Source organism: Festucalex cinctus, chromosome 3, assembly GCF_051991245.1.
Source record: "Festucalex cinctus isolate MCC-2025b chromosome 3, RoL_Fcin_1.0, whole genome shotgun sequence".
In the NCBI taxonomy this organism is placed as follows: Eukaryota; Metazoa; Chordata; class Actinopteri; order Syngnathiformes; family Syngnathidae; genus Festucalex; species Festucalex cinctus.
The window spans coordinates 28,947,085-28,965,339 of NC_135413.1; the positions used below are offsets into that span (position 1 = coordinate 28,947,085).

At 42.3% G+C, this 18,255-nt stretch overlaps 1 protein-coding gene across 8 annotated transcripts in view; it reads left to right on the top strand.

Annotated features, from left to right (window-relative positions):
- The window catches only part of shisal1b (shisa like 1b), a 105,063-nt gene that overhangs the window by 72,537 nt on the left and 14,271 nt on the right, over positions 1–18,255 (top strand). For 7 of the 8 annotated variants that reach the window (XM_077517385.1, XM_077517379.1, XM_077517384.1 and 4 more), the window contains 3 exons: positions 7,152–7,413; positions 9,873–10,086; positions 13,297–13,597. In XM_077517385.1, coding sequence (XP_077373511.1) covers positions 7,347–7,413; positions 9,873–10,086; positions 13,297–13,597 — 582 coding nt within the window. In that variant the 5' untranslated portion in view covers positions 7,152–7,346. Of the gene's footprint in view, positions 1–7,151; positions 7,414–9,872; positions 10,087–13,296; positions 13,598–18,255 lie in introns of those variants that run through there. The other variant, XM_077517386.1, reaches the window with a different exon arrangement.

Sequence of the window (18,255 nt, forward strand, 5' to 3'; positions counted from 1 at the left end):
GTGTTTGCTTTGAACCCTGGGCTCCATGAATTGAAAGCTCTAAATTGATCATAGATGGGAATGTGTGCGTGTGTGGATGGTTGTTTGTCTATATAGTATAGGGGGAAAAAAACAGATTTTCACAGGTCGGTGAATGATTTTGTTTTTATTTTCTGAATTTTTTTCAAGATCACAAAAGTCGCAAAATAATCCTGAGTCAAACCTGAGCACTTGTGCCTCACTGATTGCATTTGACGAGGCAATTAATCAATTGTTTTGTTTGTCGTCTATCCAATAAAAAGTATACAAGTCCAAATTTATGAGTTTTCCTTTTCTTTTTATCCGAAATTTGTACTTTTTTATTTTATTTTATTTTTTCTATTTTTTTTATAAGCATCAACCCCAGAACGTAGGATCTACAGTAATAGTGTGGATGTTTTCTGACAAATTCAAAATAAAATTACACCCCCAATTTTTCGTTGTTTTTTTTTTTTGAATATTTGTATTATTTTTCTTTATTATTAAAAATTAAAAAAAAGACAACTGTTATAATTTGAGGATACATGTTTGTTTGTTTCACTGGATATGAAAAATACAAGTATTTTCCTGAAAATCTAGAATTTTACAAACTCAGTTCGCCCCCCAAAAACAACACTCCTGAATTGATCAAAAAACATTTTTTGTAACAAAGACCCCCTGATAAAATTCCACCATGATCCTCCAGTCGGCCTTGGACAGTAACGGAGATGCCAGAACAAAAAAAAAAAAAGTCAGCGAGGTTGCCGATTGGCTTCGTTCACAGTGACAGCTCTCAGCAGGTAGGAACACAGCGAGCAGATGCGAGTTTTATTAGCATCCGTAAAGCTAACAAACCATTAGCGGTGTGAAACAGAAACAGGCCACCCGTGCAGTTCGATGTCTGCGGTGCACAATAACCGAGCCCATTTATACCGCCTCGTTGGCGCTATGGCAACCCCGCTTTGTTATCCCCCGCCTCTCCTGTGTTGTTTTTTTTTTCCCTCTCCCCTTTTACACTACTCGTTTTACTACAGTGCTAATTAATTGATGTTACACTCACTCCTCGTATCTGGCATGACGTAAATGTCTCCCAGGCAACATCAAGCCACCAGACCAAAACAATCTGCCGCCTCTGGTCTTTATTTAGAATATTTGATGTGGAAAATGTATTCAGCTGACTGATCACATAAATCTCACTGTCGGGGGGCCCTGCTTGCTGCACATGTAGCTAATAATGAAAGAAAAGCAGGTATCAACATTTAATTACTTGAATAATCTTGATTATGTAAGAGCAAATAATTAATTGGATTTTTTTTTAGTTTTGTGATGCTTCATGTGCAAGAACTCTGTTTTTTTGGTATATGTACAATCTCCTCCAAAAGCATTGGAACATAGGCCAATTTCTTTATTTTGCCTTAGACTGAAAATATTAGGATATGACATTAACTCATTCACTGCCATTGACGGAAAAAGACGTCAAATGATGCATTTTTGCTGGGCTGGCAGTGAATGTGTTAAAAGATGAATATGAGAGTATTTAGAACTTTGAAAATAGCACCTCCCACTCATTTTTCAGAACGTGACTGACTGTGTGTAGATTTGGGTTATGTCTGTGAATGGTAAATTGGAGCCAATGAGAAGTTGGGCTAACTCCAATTTTGTCATTTTGCTGGGGAGTTATTTATAGCTTTATGGCTGCAATAAAATCTGGAGGATTTATATCTTGGTGATTGATACGGCAATGACTACACAGTAAATTCTGTAGAGTAATTGTGACTCTATTTTGAGTAAATTTTACTCTATTTAGAGTGGGACCAAATAGACTCCCTTTTACAATAGCCTAATATTTACACTTGGAAGAGAGTAAAATAAAGAATTGAAAAAAAAAAGTCACTCAAGGGTTGAGGAACGAACTTATGACCATCAACTTGGGAGACTGCCACACTACCACCTGAGATATGCCCTTCCTACTGTAGAGACCAAAAACATTATTTTTGGTCTCTAGCAGTTATGAAGATTCCAGCTGACATGAGTGATGTACGAGCGCACAGGAGGGGCATATCTCATGTGTGAAGCTGAAGGTCATTAGTCAGTTCCTCAACCCTTGGGTGACTTTTATTTATTTTCAAAACTTTATTTTACTCTCTTCCAAATGTAAACATTACTCTAAAACTGAGTCTGTTCTGTTTGGTCCAACTCTAAATAGAGTCAAAATTATTTACTATACAGAATTTACTGTTACTGTTTTTTTTTTCAGGATGCTTGGTAAATTTCAGATGTGAGTTTATTCCACATATCCATCCATCCATTTCCGTGACCGCTTATTCCTCACAAGGGTCACGGGTATTCCACATATAAAATCATCAATATTTCGTCAAAGATTCAAATGAAATTAACATTCATTCATATTAACATGCACCCAGTCCTCGAATCTTCGATCAAAATGTGAATCTCAGCTTCGAGGATGTTTTTGTGGGAGATGAAGGATCCCATTCCTGGAAGCTCTGTTCTCCGGAATTGGCCTCACTGTTCCAATACTTTTGAACAGGGGGAGACATAATTGTGATATTGCACTGATGGTGAAGTGGAGCACACCGTCTGCCTTTAGTACTTGGAGTGTACGTTCAGTTCCCACTCGCGACAGTTGTGAATGCGAGTCTAAATGGTTGTCTGTCCGTACATGTGCAACCAGTCTAGCGTGTAGCACACCTTTTAACTCCTCCGCGACCTTGAAGAGGGTGTAAGCGCTTTGAAAAATGGATGTCTGCCTATCGATTATTGCTTATTCACTGCGTCGTCGCTAAAACTTTCCCGACAGCACAGTGAGTGCTTTCCGCTCGACTGCACACATCCTACGCAGGATCTTTGCATGAGATCACGCCTGTCAGTGTCCCTTTGGGTGAGCTCATATCCTAATGCAGCGCCGCCGCCACGTTTAAGTGACGCTGCTAATGCCCTCCAAGTGAACGATACCCACTTTTGTCTAATGACAGTTAAAGGGAGCCTCGATTAGTCACAGTGCGTCGCATGTAGTGGAATACTGATTAGTGTTTGGATACGAGCCCATGACAAGATTCCCATTTTGAAACCACTTTGCACACACATAAGCAACGAGAGTATGTGTTTACTAATGTGAAACAATTCTTAACAATAATACTATATGTGACCTCACTAGTTTAAACATGACATTCTGATTAACTCATTTTCTCCCAAAGACGTATTTATACGTTTTTTTGTTTTTTGTTTTTTTTTGTTCGTTTTTTTTTTAAGGCTAGAGCATTCAGAAGGCTTTGATGTAGCCTCTGACCTGAAGAAAACACTTGAAGCAATGGTAGTTATTACAAAAACAGCCAACAGGTGGCAGCAGAGTATAAGAGATCAAACAGGGCCATGTTGCAAAAAAAAACTCTTTTCCCCACTGTTTTAAACAGATTTCTAATGAAACTTAGCTATATTCTAATGCTAATTGCTGCAAAACGGAAACAGATGGAAATATAATTAATATTTTTTTTTCCTGATGAAAGAAGAGATGCTATTTTTTCTTTTGGTAGATTCCATGTTTTATAGCAATAGAACACAATACTCTGTGGGCCTTGCAAAAGCAGTCAAAATCCAGTGCTTCAGTGAAAATGGTTGGGAGTGAATGAGTTAATGACGGCTGAACGAAGCACTGTACATACACGGCGTGTGTATCCACCACGTGTTCTGACAATATAGCACAGCATGCAAGTATCAAACATCGATTGTGCAGTTTGTGCATGAGATGTTGGTAAACTCATACATAGAGGTCACAACTGCAAAACGGCTCTCAATCGTAACGTAGTCGCCAGATATTAACAAGCTCCCGGTGTGTAAAACAAAAGCGCAGCGCATTTATTTGTCTGTATTGCTCACTTGTGCTTGCGCAGGGAAATACTGAGTGACCAATTACGGCGGGTGCCGCCGAGGCCCTTTTAAAGAGCTCACGATTCACGGCGACGCGGCGGGGGGGTGAGGGGGGGACCCCAATCTGCCAGAGGTTTGATTAAGGAAGGATTTGGGGGCTGACAAAAAGCCTTGTGTTGTACATCCTCGTGCAAGTTGTATGCGTTGAAATATTAAGGTCAGCGTCTGACAAGAGACTACTTTGCTTTCTATAAAAGATGACTAATTCATCGCAGCCCAACCTTTTAGCTTTGTCACTCGGCTCTTTATTATTTATCAAATTCGCAGCAGAAAAAAAATGCATTACATTTTGGTGGAAATTGGGAAATAAAATGCAGGAAGAATGATTTAGTTTCCTATTTTTCAGATTCAATGGAAATTACCGCCACACATATTGCTTCAGTTTTGGGCAGCGATTTGCGCCGTCACAGATTTCAGCCCTGTCGGAAATCTGTGTTCCCCAACCAGCATTTTTTTTAAATATTCTAAATTTACAGGGGTGTCCAAACTTTTTCACTTGAGGGCCACATACAGAAAATGAGAAGGACGCAAGGGCCAAATATAATGTTATGAAGAGAAATTGTGTTTAGTCCTAAAAATTGTACAAATAATGTATTTGTGCTTTTGCATATTTAGAAAAATGCTACAGTATATAAACCAATTTATTTGTAATATGGCAGCAGGGTTATTATAGTTTGGGAATTTTTCATTTTAGTTCGTTTTTATTAGGTTTCAGGGTGGTTCTGTTAGTTTTTATTAGTTTAGTTGTTTAAAAATGCTTAGTTTTAGTTTAGTTTGTTAGTTTCAGTATTAGTGTTAGTTTTGTTTTTTTGTTTTTTAAATGTGTATTACTTGTGCGCAGTATTTAAAAACACCATGGGCGCAATGTCATCTGAAGGTGCTTTTCTATTGGCTGCTGCGAGATGACGTCACTTCTGTGTGACATACTTTCAAACATCATTATTATCAAAATAAATCTACTAAAAATCACATTTAAAATCATCCCCATAGGCTCATGCATGAAACTAATTACCAAAGACTTAAACGAAGGACATTTTTGCTATAATTATAGTTACTTTTAGTTCGTTTTGTAAACATAAAATATAGTTTCAATTAGTTTTGGTTTTTTAAAAAGCATTTTCATTTTTATTGTATTTTATTAATGAAATATTTTTTTGAAATGTAATTTTACTTATTTCATTAGTTTTAGTTAACTAAACTAACTTTAATTGCACCTGTTTTTCGATACCCTCCCTCCTTACTTTGACCATCTCCAAACTTTGAACTGAGTCAAAGGCCATTTTTAGCATATGCCGTGGGCCACTGAAAAACGGACGGCGGGCCGCAAATGGCCCCCGGGCCGTAGTTTGGACACCGATGCACTACATAGTTCGAGGATGAAGATTCACAATATATTACTGGAATTAACTATTGTTGCTAAGTGTCCTGTCCACGTCACGGAAATCATTGCGTGAGCCGTGAAGTATCATATAAAACTGGATGGTCGGACACTGCTAAAATTAGAGCCTCCCATTTTGCCGTGTATCGCGCTGTCTCGCATGCCCTGCGTTCATTGGCTCATCAATGAAACCTTTGCCGGTTGGTTGAAGCCTCGGCGACGCGACAAAAGTTGAACATGTTTCAACTTTCTAGCATCGCATCACATGCACGAATGTCGTGTGTCGCCAAGGGGGAGGGGGGAAGGCGATTTTCGCCTTGTCACCTTACTTCCATAGGAAATGAATGGAGAGCCAGCGACGCCGCCTCCTGTGTGGCGAGCCCTTTAGCCCGAGGAGAGAAAAAAAAAATCCTAGAGTCGCCCTGGTTTCTGGGTAATTTACAGCAGAAACATTAACTGGCATTTTGTGCTTTCCTGGAAAACTTAAATTGTTTATTTCAACTAGTTTTGAAACGCTAAATCAAGGTGTATATGGATGGATAGACGGATGGCCACATGGATAGACGGACAGATAGGGAAAGAGTAGAGAAAAAAAATATCCCCAATGCCACTGTAACAAGTCTCCCGGGACGTCAGCTGCCTGGCTTTTAGAGGAAGGAGCTGCTTGTCTAATCTAGCGTGCTTTTTAAATGTAAGCGAGACAGGCTGAACTGAGTGCACGAGGCTTTGTGTGTGTCGAAGCCATCAGCTCATGTTCTTTTGATAAGGCGATACGTGGGAGCTGGAACAGGTCCAACTTTAATTTCCTTCAACGTGCTCCATTAATGAGCTACATTTTTCATTAGCTTTCCAAATCATATATATTCATGCAGAGGTACTCCACGTTTAATGTTCTGCTGCTGCTGTGAGTCTTTTTTTTTTCTAACTCATTCAAAATGATTGTTTTGTTCAAGTACAGTGGGAACGTTTTTTTGTGAGTTCCAACATATGCAAATGTGAACGTTACCTTCTCATTCCTTTGACCACCAGCCAAGATTGTAAAAAAAAAAAAAAAAAGAAAGGAAAAGAAAATAGAAGGCGGCCTTTGTGACCTCCTAAAAATATCCACTCCGAGAAGCTTTTTAACTTCCTGTCTTTGCTCTCATCATTCTTAACCTCTCCCCCTCCTCCGTGCGATGGTGCGCTCCAAAACAAACCTCCACGACGTGTTTACCCGTCTGACTCCACATGGAGGTTTTTTTTATTTATTTTTTATTTTTTCTCAGGGCACACAAACACTCAGTGACGAAACTGAGGCGAGCGCTGATGCAACGCAGAAGTTTAAGGACAAAAAATAAATAAAAGTCTTTCATATGGGCGCCCCTCAATTATTTACAACATGAGTTTACAGTAAGTACAGTGCACTGGGGTGGAGTATGTGATGCTACTCTGCAGTTACTGTACGTGTGCCGAAGGAGCACGTTGTGAGAAATATGCAGTTAAAATTTAATATTTCAATGTCCAAATGTCTTTTTTTATTATTGTGTCACAGTTATATTATATTATAAATGTATTTATTTTGAATTTTGGCAGTTTTGGTCCTCCATACTAGGTTGTTCAAATTCTCACTTAATAACAACTATTTGTATGCAATTAAAAAAAAAAATCTATTTCCCATAGCACGTCCCGTTTAAAAGTAACTTTAACTGTTATCCTTCTGTATTATACTCATAAGCACTTGGGAAGATTTTAGAACGAATCGCGGGCACTTACAGCCACTCAGCATGCGCTCAATTCCAAGAGAAAGACCAAACAGACTATCCTAATCTCCTCTTTGTCTTCTGCCCATCAGGGGTCCTGACTTCCACCCGCAGCATCATCATCATCAAGCATGTGAGAGGGGCTCTCAGCATGCACAGGATGACCACGTCCGGCTCAACCTGAAGCAGCTTCCCCTTCCCTAACCCCCCCGCCCCCACCCCCCTCCGTCCCACCCAGCCTCCCTGCCTCCCGCAGCCTCCCACCTTTTCCACATGACCGCGAGAAGATGACTATCACCAGTCGGCAGTCCTTGAATGTCCTGACGGTCATCTTCCTGCTGCTGTCCACTGCAGGTCTACGCTTTTTTATTTATTTATTTATTTATTTATTTATTTATTTATTTTTTAAGAATGAGCAGAGCTGAAATTTCCTCTTGAAATTTCAGGTTTGAGGGATTTCCCATTCTGAAAATTTCTTATTTTACAGGGATATTCATACAGCCAATTAGGCTTGTGGGTGGGGTGGAGCTTATTCCAGGTGACTTTGGGTTCAAATTATGTTAACTAAGTTATTTTTTTTTTTTTTATACTTTCAATAATCTAAATCAGGGGTGTCCAAACTTTTTCATTTGAGGGCCACATAGAGAAAATCAGAAGGGGCCACATAATGTTATGAAGAGAAATTGTGTTTAGTCCTAGAAATAGTACAAATAATTTATTTGTGCTTTTGCATATTTAGAAAAATGCTACAGTATATAAACCAATTTATTTGTAATACGGCAGTAAGGTTTTTATAGTTTTGGAATTTTTCATTTTAGTTAGTTTTTATTATTTTTCAGGATGGTTCTGTTAGTTTTTATTAGTTTAGTTCTTTAAAAAAAATGCTTAGTTTTAGTTTAGTTTGTTAGTTTCCGTATTAGTATTAGTTTTTTTGTTTGTTTTTTTAAACGTGTATTACTTGTGCGCAATATTTAAAAAACACCATGGGCACAACGTCATCTGAAGGTGCTTTTCTATTGGCTGCTGCTAGATGACATCACTTGTGTGTGACATACTTTCAAACGTCATTATTCCGGTTCATATCAAAATAAATCTACTAAATCACATTTAAAATCATCCCCAAAGGCTCATGCATTAAATTAATTACCAAAGACTAAAACAAAGGACTTGTTTGCTATAATTCTAGTTAGTTTTAGTTAGTTTTGTAAACATAAAATGTAGTTTCAGTTAGTTTTCGTTTTTTTAAAAAGCATTTTTGTTATTATTTTATTTTGGTAACAATAGTTTTTTTTTTTTTTTAGTTTTAGTTTTTTCATTAGTTTTAGTTAACTAAAATAACCTTTAATGGAATCTGTTTTTCAATACCCTCCCTTCTTACTTTGACCATCTCTGTTTATTTTATTTGAACTGAGTCAAATGCCATTTTTAGCATACGTCGCGGGCCACTGAAAAATGGACGGCGGGCCGCAAATGGCCCCCGGGCCGTAGTTTGGACATCCGGATCTAAATTAATCTCCAAAGTTAACAGTTTAACTTTCGCATCCCTAAGAATGAGGCTTCAAAATTCTGAAAAATCAAGCTGCTGTGAGCATGTCCACTAAATGCTTGAAACAACTTCTACTTCGACCACATGCTACTTCATCCAGCATCATTTTTATGCCTGCACATCAACCCGACATGTTTGAGGTGTGAAAATATATCCACTTAAAAGACTTTGGCGGCTGGAATATACCCCACTTTGTTGTTTCAAAGCTTTCCATTCTGCGACAAGGAGGCGCTAACCACGAGCTAGCTCACGAGTTAGCCACCAGCTAGCTTACGAGCTAACAGGCTTCCTCACAGACAGCGAGTTCATTCACAGTCATCTCCTCGCTTAATTAAGCGTTTAAATAACAAAACCGAGCTCTTCTGTAAATTGTGGCATCCGGTGCTGAGACGTTTTCGGGGTGTACGCATAGATAGCTAGCTAAGTGTGCAATGTAGTTGTAGAAATAGGCCTAGTAATAGCTAATAATTCTCAACTGTGCCAGGTAACTTCTGATGCGAACGAAGGGGCTCAAGTTTTTAGTGGTTGGAGGGGGAAATAATGCCACTGGACGCCATTTTAGCCATGGTAAAAACAAAACAAAACAAAACAAAAAAAAAACGTTTTTTTATAGGTTGTTTAAATTTACCAGAATTTTACAGCGTGTTTATAGAAACCAACCAGGTTGGTTACAAAAACAGCTGGCGTCCACTGTAGGAGCCAATTTGACACTTCCTTTAACAAGCTTCATCATTAATAGACTTTATCGTCCACTTTTGCCAGCTCAGCCTTCTTTTTATGCGCCAGGATTTATGGGTCGCAAAGCTGCAAATGAGTCCTGTTACATCGTCCCGAACATGTGTAGCGAGCGTAAAGGTCGAAGGAAGTGCTTTTATGTTGCTACATGTGTCCTCCCACCGTCTCTCCTCTTCACTTCTCTTTCATTGCGACATTGTCCTCGTCGGGACTGAAGGTGGTTGTACCGTACCAAGCGGATTATCATCCAAAAGAGATCGCCTCTTTTCAAATGCGGACGCCAATCGTCTGCACTTTCAGTCGGCTTTCATCTCTTTCTTTGGTTGCTTTTTTAAAGCTCTGGCGATAAAAGCAGACACACAAACATCAATTAAATAGCACATAAAGGAGACATATGCTATACACGTTGAAATAATTGTCACTCTTAGAGGCAGCTGTGTGTGGCAGATTACTCGTCATTATTGACAATATGTGACCTCCATGACGCTCCATTTGATTTGTTTTTTTTTCTCTCTTCTTGCCTCTGCTGCAGCACTTTCAGCTCACTACCGGGTGTGCGAGCCCTACTCCGACCACAAGGGGCGCTACCACTTCGGCTTCCACTGCCCCCGGCTGTCGGACAACAAGACGTACATGTTCTGCTGCCACCACAACAACACGGCCTTCAAGTACTGCTGCAACGACACCGAGTTCCAGATACTCATGCAGATCAACCTCACCACCACCGCCGATGGATATTCGCACAAGTGAGTAAAAGTCGGAATTTGTTACATGCTTGCAGAATTTTGTAGACTGCAGATTTATGTGGTACTGTGAAGATAAAGTTGGTGCCATCCTTGACAATTTTTGATGATGCTTTGCTGATACAAAAGTGCATTCCGTTTAAACATGATATATATATATATATATATATATATATATATATATATATATATATATATATATATATATATAAATATATATATATATATATATATATATATATATATATATATATATATATATATATATATATATATATATTTATTTTTTTAACTTTTGTTATTGTTTTTTTCTATAGTAATGGAAATAGTGAAATGTGGCTTACATTTCTTGTCCTTATACCCATTTTTGAAGATGTTGCAAAACTGTACACCTTTAATTTTGGTGTGTTTTGTAATCTTTGACAATGTTAGGCAACAGTGATGTGGAAATATTTGCTTTTCTTATATCGATAATTATGACAATGGTGGTATAAAATGAGGCCATATTTTGTCATCTGTTTTGTTTTCATTTTAATGGTTAATGAAAATGTACGTACTGGGGTCGAATTTTTGTATTTTGCCGTTTTATTTCCCAATTTGTGCCAAAATGTCAAGCAGTCTTCTTCTGGTGAATTGAAAATTTGTATTCGTATTTTTATCGTTAATAATTTGAACAATGGTAATATAAAAGAAAATTATTCTTAGTGCGTAGTTGATTTTTTTTGTCTGCCCATTTTTGACAGCAGTTTTGGAAAAACATGCAAATGTACGGTACACAGTTATTGTTTGTAACAAGACTTAATTTGGTATCCTTAAACGTTTTGATCATGTAAACTGTACAATAACCAAATCTGCATTATTTTGGTGTCTAACCAATTTTGGTGGTGAACTGTGACAAATATCTAATTGTAGAATGAAACAAGTTGAGGGTTTGTTTGTATCTTGGAAAAATGTCAGAGTTAAAAAAAAATCACAAAGTCACTTACTTACTATGCCAAAATGATACAAATAAAAAAAATAAACTGTAATGACAAAAGCACGGCTTCACAGATATAGACAACATTTTAATTTGGATTTGGCTCAAAATACACATGAGATTTTCGAGTGCTGTACTTTGTTTTTCCTGACATGAAGCGCTTTTGATTATTCCACCAAATTCATTTCATATTCCGCACACACTCGGTGCATGAGTAGTCCTTGGAGGTTATGTTGTTTCCTGCCTTGTCTCAGAGCCAGCAGGATTCCCCGCAAAAAAAAAAAAAAAAAACGAAATGTCTGCATTCAAACTAGGACAAGGGTTAGGGAACATGAAGCATAACATACCGAGGCAGATCTGTTTAACAGGCAAGAGTGAAAGCAATTTATTTCACAATGGCCTTGGCGGATGTACGCACTCCTTTCAGAAACACATTATTTGCCCTAAAATGACACAGAGTGCGCGTTTGTTATGTTTTACAGGCAGAGCGGAAATATACTTTAGATTTTTCAATTCATCTTTTACTTTTACCTATTTTTTTTTATTTTTTTTTAAATAGAAGTCGATATAAATGCTCTAATTCAGCCCAATTATTGTTAAATGCTTACCTCGTTTAAGCCTCAGTGTCCACCAAGTGTGTCATACATGAAATCCATTCAATGAGCCAATATACGGCGCATGCAGTTGATGCGAATACGTGTCGAAGGTGCACGGTTGTAATACATTCTAGCTGCGTAGAAAGCAGTGTACGTGCCTGCAGACGCTCTCAGTGGGAGAATTGGGTGACAAAAACACAGCTTGCGCCACCACTAATGCCCTCCCAGCATGCCACAGTGCCCTGCAGCATCGCGTCCGATTACATTTCTTCTTCTCTCCTGCCGCTCCTCGAGGAAAAGCTTCGACAAAAGTGGCTAAAATTCTGCAACTCGTGCTCATATTTATTCACTTGTTCAAGAAAGGAGATGTGGGTAAAAGTGTCCAAACGACATTCTTCTTTCTATATGCTGCGTTGAATATGGAGTAACATTTTCTGTTGTCGCAAGGTCAGGATCGATCGAGTCAATCAATGTGTTTGTGTGTTTTTTTTGTTTGCTGGCCCCCACCTTGACTGAAGCACAACCCTGCATGAAAGCATCACTCTTGGATTCTAATTACAATAATAGACGTAATAGGATGGAAAGTGTTGGTGCAAACTTTGAGTGTTGTTTACCTTCTCTGCCAAAAAGCGTATCATAAAGTCTTTCTGGGTAATCGAATAACTTAAATAACTCGATTAGGTAAAAAGTCAAAGCAAAATGTGTGCCTCAAAAGTTGGCAGGGATCATTTTTCAATTTGGATTAATGTTACTGTGGACCAAGCACCACTCCATGTAGAAATAATTTGGCGCTTATGGAGATGAGTCTTTCAATTAATATTGGAAAAAAAAAAACGGTACAAAAAAACAAAAAAAATATATTCATACACAAGCTACTACATGATGCTCAGTCAAGTCAAAAACCAATGATGGCTATAAAAAAATAAATAAATAAAAAAAGTTTAGAGATTGGGGGGCTTCAGGGTTGCCTTTTGCTCAGAAGCAGAGCTCAAAGTGTGGGGGAAAAATAATGAAAGCAGGGACAGGGACAAATATGCTTAGAATTTGGACAACTTCACTGAGCAATCAAGTTCAGCATTTTATTATTTTTTTTTAAAGAAGCTAACGCTAATCTGTCCACTTCACAAAAATCAATGCAGCTCTGCTTACCTTTAGACTTTGACATTATAGCAGGGGCATCACACCTGTGGGGCATGTGCATGATATTGCCTCTGCAAGATAGTATTTTGTGGTCTGACAGTTAGACTCTGTCACTTGAAAGGAGCTCTGGATCTTCACCCAGCCTTGCTTCTCATATCATGGGTGGAAAATCTTCAAAATGTTTGCATTGTTCTTGTTTGCTGCAAAACCGATATTTGTTTATTTACAGCACTTTGTATACAGCAATGCCGGTTCTTAAAGCGCTTTATAAATAAAGTTGAGTTGAGTTGAGTTATATATACTTAGGTCCATGATGGGGGGGGGAATTCAGAATGGCTAACTCGTTTTTAAGTAGTCATATAACAAAAGATTTACAGTTTTGTTTAAATTTCACACTTGATGGGTTGGCAGGCACCCCAGACTTCCAACTCTTTGTATACAAGCCATTAAAATGTCCCTTTCCCATAATACGCCACATTAAACACGTTCATCTGTATGCAGTAATTACACGGCGCTGGTGGGAGTGTGGATCTACGGCTTCTTCGTCATGGTGCTGCTGGCCCTGGACTTCCTCTACTACTCGGCCATCAATTACGAGCTGTGCCGGGTCTACCTGGAGAAATGGGGCCTGGGGGGCCGCTGGCTGAAGAAGGCCCGCAGCCAGTGGCAGCGCTCCATGGCGGACGAGAGCCAAGGGCAGGCTCAGCCCAACGTGCCCGGCCTCTACCAGCCCAGACACAGCCTCCGAGGGGAGAGCCACAGCCCCACGCTGCTGCCCTACAACACGTCCAGCGCATGGTGAGTCAAACGCGGGGACGCGCGGCACGCTGGTCGGCAACAGTGAGGGGCGCAATCCCATAATATTCATTCAGTATGATTTCACAGAACTCCTTGGCATTATCTTGAAGAAGATTCATTGAACATTTGGATATTTTTAATTAGGCATAGGACGATTATCGGCCGGGGCGATTATCGTGCCGATATTCGGCATTTTGACATGTTATTGGTATAAAAGATCTATTTAAAACTGTGTTAACCTTAAGGAGCTAAATTTTCAGTTTTCAGTCCCTGGGAACACTGTGCACCTTTTGTGATTGTTTGAAATTGTAAAAAAAAAATGAGTAAAAAAATGAGTAAAAAAATGAACATTTCTGATATTTCAAAATTTTGCAAAACATTATTTACTGGAGAAATTAATACAGATCTATTTATTTAAGTTTTTCAAGATGCGCTGACGACACTAGGAACTCAACTTATTGTTAGAATTTTAAAACAAATACCGATATGTGTATTTTTTAAAGAATAAAAAAAAAAAGACCATTTTGCAAATCTTAAAAGTTGTTTAAAAAAAAATTCAAGTTAAGAACTGGGATTTTGATTCTTTATTTTTTTTTAATATTTCCTCGCCAATATTTGTTTCCCTTTTACTGAAAATGAATATTGGTTCCAAATATCGCTCATCGGCCTCATTTGCTTCGAATTATCAATATCGGTATCAGCCTTGAAAAAATATATCGGTCTATGTCTAGTTTTAATAACATCCTTAACCACTATTTAAGACAACTAAAATAAAGTCGAATTGTTCACCATTTTTTTTAATTAACAGAAGTAATAATGGAATTAAAAATAATCTTGTAAAAGCTTTATAAACTGGTAATGTTTTAAAAACATTTTAATTTTATCTTCCATGCCAAGTCCTTCTGTTAAAAAAACAAATTGTGAGATAGAGTTTGTGAATAGAGTAATTTTTAGTTTTAATTATTGGCTTGTTTCTTTCTGAGTGACACGATGCGAGGAGGTAGGACTCAGACGCAGAGTGTAAGTTGGCCAACAAGGCTGCAGCTTTAATCCAATGAACCAAAAAACACCTCTCAAGGAGGGAAAAAAGGCAGAACAAAAAGAGCTCCAAACTGGAGAATAAACAAGGGCACTCAAAAACAGGGACAACTAAAGGCGCTCCGCTAGGGAGGAAAACAAGGGGCAAACTAAGGGCGCAAGACAAAGCAAGGCAAGACATCGAACAAGGACTGTGGAACAAGGACTGTGGGGACGCTTCCATGCACTGAGATGTGATACTTCGGCAACGGAGGGGAGAATGCAGGTGGCTTTTATGTCCGGGTTGATTGGGAGCAGGTGGAAACAATCATGGGCGTGGACCGGTGATTACTGTGCAGGAGGAAGGGCAAGTGACCTGAGGTGAGAGGGTGGTTAATGACTTCAAAATAAAACAGGAACCTGACTGTGAAATAAAAGCATGACCCGCCACTCTGGTGGCGGCGTGACAGTACCCCCCCCTCAACGGCCGGCTCTCGACGGCCCAGGAACCTCGGGGTGTTCATCATAAAAATCGTCGATGAGGGAGGGGTCTACAATGAACCGGGCGGGCACCCATTGCCGTTCTTCAGGCCCGTAACCCTCCCAGTCAACCAGGTATTGGTGCCCCCGGCCCCGCTTTCGGACGTCCAATAATTTTCTGACCTTATAAACTGGGCCCCCCTCCACCATCTCCGGAGGGGGCGGCGCAGGCTCGGGCGGGACCAGGGAACTGTCCTGAACAGGCTTGACCTGGCTCACATGGAAGGTAGGGTGGGTGCGGAGGGATCGAGGCAGGCGCAGGCGCACGGCGGCTGGACCTACTGTCTTGGTGATCGGGAATGGCCCCACGAATCTAGGGGCCAACTTTGGACAAGGTACATTTAGATGAAGGTTCTTCGTCGATAGCCATACCTTTTGACCTGGTTGATACTGGGGTGCGGCCCTCCTCCTCCGGTCAGCAGCTCTTTTCATCCTGTCGCCTTGACGTTGTAGTGCCAGTCGAGCCGCTGACCAGATTCGGCGGCACCGGCGGACCATGGCGAGAACCGAGGGAACTGAGGCTTCCTCCTCCAGGTCTGCGAAGTAAGGTGGGTCGTAACCATCCATCCATCCATCCATCCATCTTCTTCCGCTTATCCGGGGTCGGGTCGCGGGGGCAGCAGCTTCAGGAGGGAAACCCAGACTTCCCTCTCCCCAGCCACTTCAACCAGCTCCTCCGGCGGGATCCCGAGGCGTTCCCAGGCCAACCGAGAGACATAGTCTCTCCAGCGTGTCCTGGGTCGTCCCCGGGGTCTCCCGCCAGTGGGACATGCCCGGAACACCTCCCCAGGGAGGCGTCCAGGAGGCATCCGAACCAGATGCCCGAGCCACCTCAGCTGGCTCCTCTCAACGCGGAGGAGCAGCGGCTCGACTCTGAGTCCCTCCCGGATGACCGAGCTTCTCACCCTATCTCTAAGGGAGAGCCCGGACACCCTGCGGAGGAAACTCATTTCGGCCGCTTGTATCCGGGATCTCGTTCTTTCGGTCACGACCCACAGCTCGTGACCATAGGTGAGGGTTGGAACGTAGATCGACCGGTAAATCGAGAGCTTTGCCTTTTGGCTCAGCTCTTTCTTCACCACGACGGACCGATACAGAGTCCGCATCACTGCAGACGCTGCACCGATCCGCCTGTCGATCTCCCGCTCCATCCTACCCTCACTCGTGAACAAGACCCCAAGATACTTGAACTCCTCCACTTGGGGCAGGATCTCATCCCCGACCTGAAGACGACACTCCACCCTTTTCCGACTGAGGACCATGGTCTCGGATTTGGAGGTGCTGATCCTCATCCCAGCCGCTTCACACTCGGCTGCGAACCGCTCCAGTGAGAGCTGAAGGCCCCGGCCTGATGAAGCCAACAGCACCACATCATCTGCAAAGAGCAGAGATGCAATGTTGAGGCCACCAAACCGGAACCCCTCCACGCCTCGGCTGCGCCTAGAAATTCTGTCCATAAAAGTTATGAACAGAATCGGTGACAAAGGGCAACCTTGGCGGAGTCCAACCCTCACCGGAAACGAATCCGACTTACTGCCGGCAATGCGGACCAAACTCTGGCAACGGTCGTACAGGGACCGAACAGCCCGTATCAAGGGGTCTGGCACCCCGTACTCCCGAAGCACCCCCCACAGAACTCCCCGAGGGACACGGTCGAACGCCTTCTCCAAATCCACAAAACACATGTGGACTGGTTGAGCGAACTCCCACGCACCCTCGAGGATCCTGCGGAGGGTGTAGAGCTGGTCCACTGTTCCACGGCCAGGACGAAAACCACACTGCTCCTCCTGAATCCGAGATTCGACCTCCCGACGGACCCTCCTCTCCAGCACCCCTGAATAGACCTTACCAGGAAGGCTGAGGAGTGTGATCCCTCTGTAGTTGGAACACACCCTCCGGTCCCCCTTCTTAAAAAGGGGGACCACCACCCCGGTCTGCCAATCCAGAGGCACTATCCCCGATGTCCACGCGATGTTGTAGAGGCGTGTCAACCACGACAGCCCCACAACATCCAGAGTCTTTAGGAACTCCGGGCGGATCTCATCCACCCCCGGGGCCCTGCCACCGAGGAGCTTTCCAACCACCTCAGTGACTTCGACCCCAGAGATAGGAGAGCCCACCCCAGAGTCCCCAGACTCTGCTTCCTCAAGAGGAGACGTGTTGGTGGAATTGAGGAGGTCTTCGAAGTATTCCCCCCACCGCTTCACGACGTCCCGAGTCGAGGTCAGCAGCACCCCATTGCCACTATACACAGTGTTAACGGTGTACTGCTTTCCCCTCCTGAGACGCCGGATGGTGGACCAGAATTTCCTCGAAGCCGTCCGGAAGTCGTTTTCCATGGCCTCACCGAATTCCTCCCATGTCCGAGTTTTTGCCTCAGCAACCGCCGAAGCCGCGTTCCGCTTGGCCATCCGGTACCCGTCAGCTGCCTCCGGAGTCCGACAGGCCAAAAAGACCCGATAGGACTCCTTCTTCAGCTTGACGGCATCTCTTACCGCTGGTGTCCACCAGCGGGTTCGAGGATTGCCGCCACGACAGGCACCGACCACCTTACGGCCACAGCTCCGATCGGCCGCCTCAACAATGGAGGCGCGGAACATGGCCCATTCGGACTCAATGTCCCCCGCCTCCCCCGAAACAAGGGAGAAGCCCTGCCGGAGGTGGGCATTGAAACTCTTTCTGACAGGGGATTCCGCCAGACGTTCCCAGCAAACCCTCACAATACGTTTGGGTCTGCCAGGTCGGACTGGCATCTTCCCCCACCATCGGAGCCAACACACCACCAGGTGGTGATCAGTTGACAGCTCCGCCCCTCTCTTCACCCGAGTGTCCAAAACATGCGGCCGCAAATCCGATGACACGACTACAAAGTCGATCATCGAACTGCGGCCTAGGGTGTCCTGGTGCCAAGTGCACATATGGACACCCTTATGCTTGAACATGGTGTTCGTTATGGACAAACCGTGACGAGCACAGAAGTCCAATAACAGAACACCGCTCGGGTTCCGATCAGGGGGGCCGTTCCTCCCAATCACGCCCCCCCAGGTCTCACTGTCATTCCCCACGTGAGCGTTGAAGTCCCCCAGCAGGACGAGGGAGTCCCCA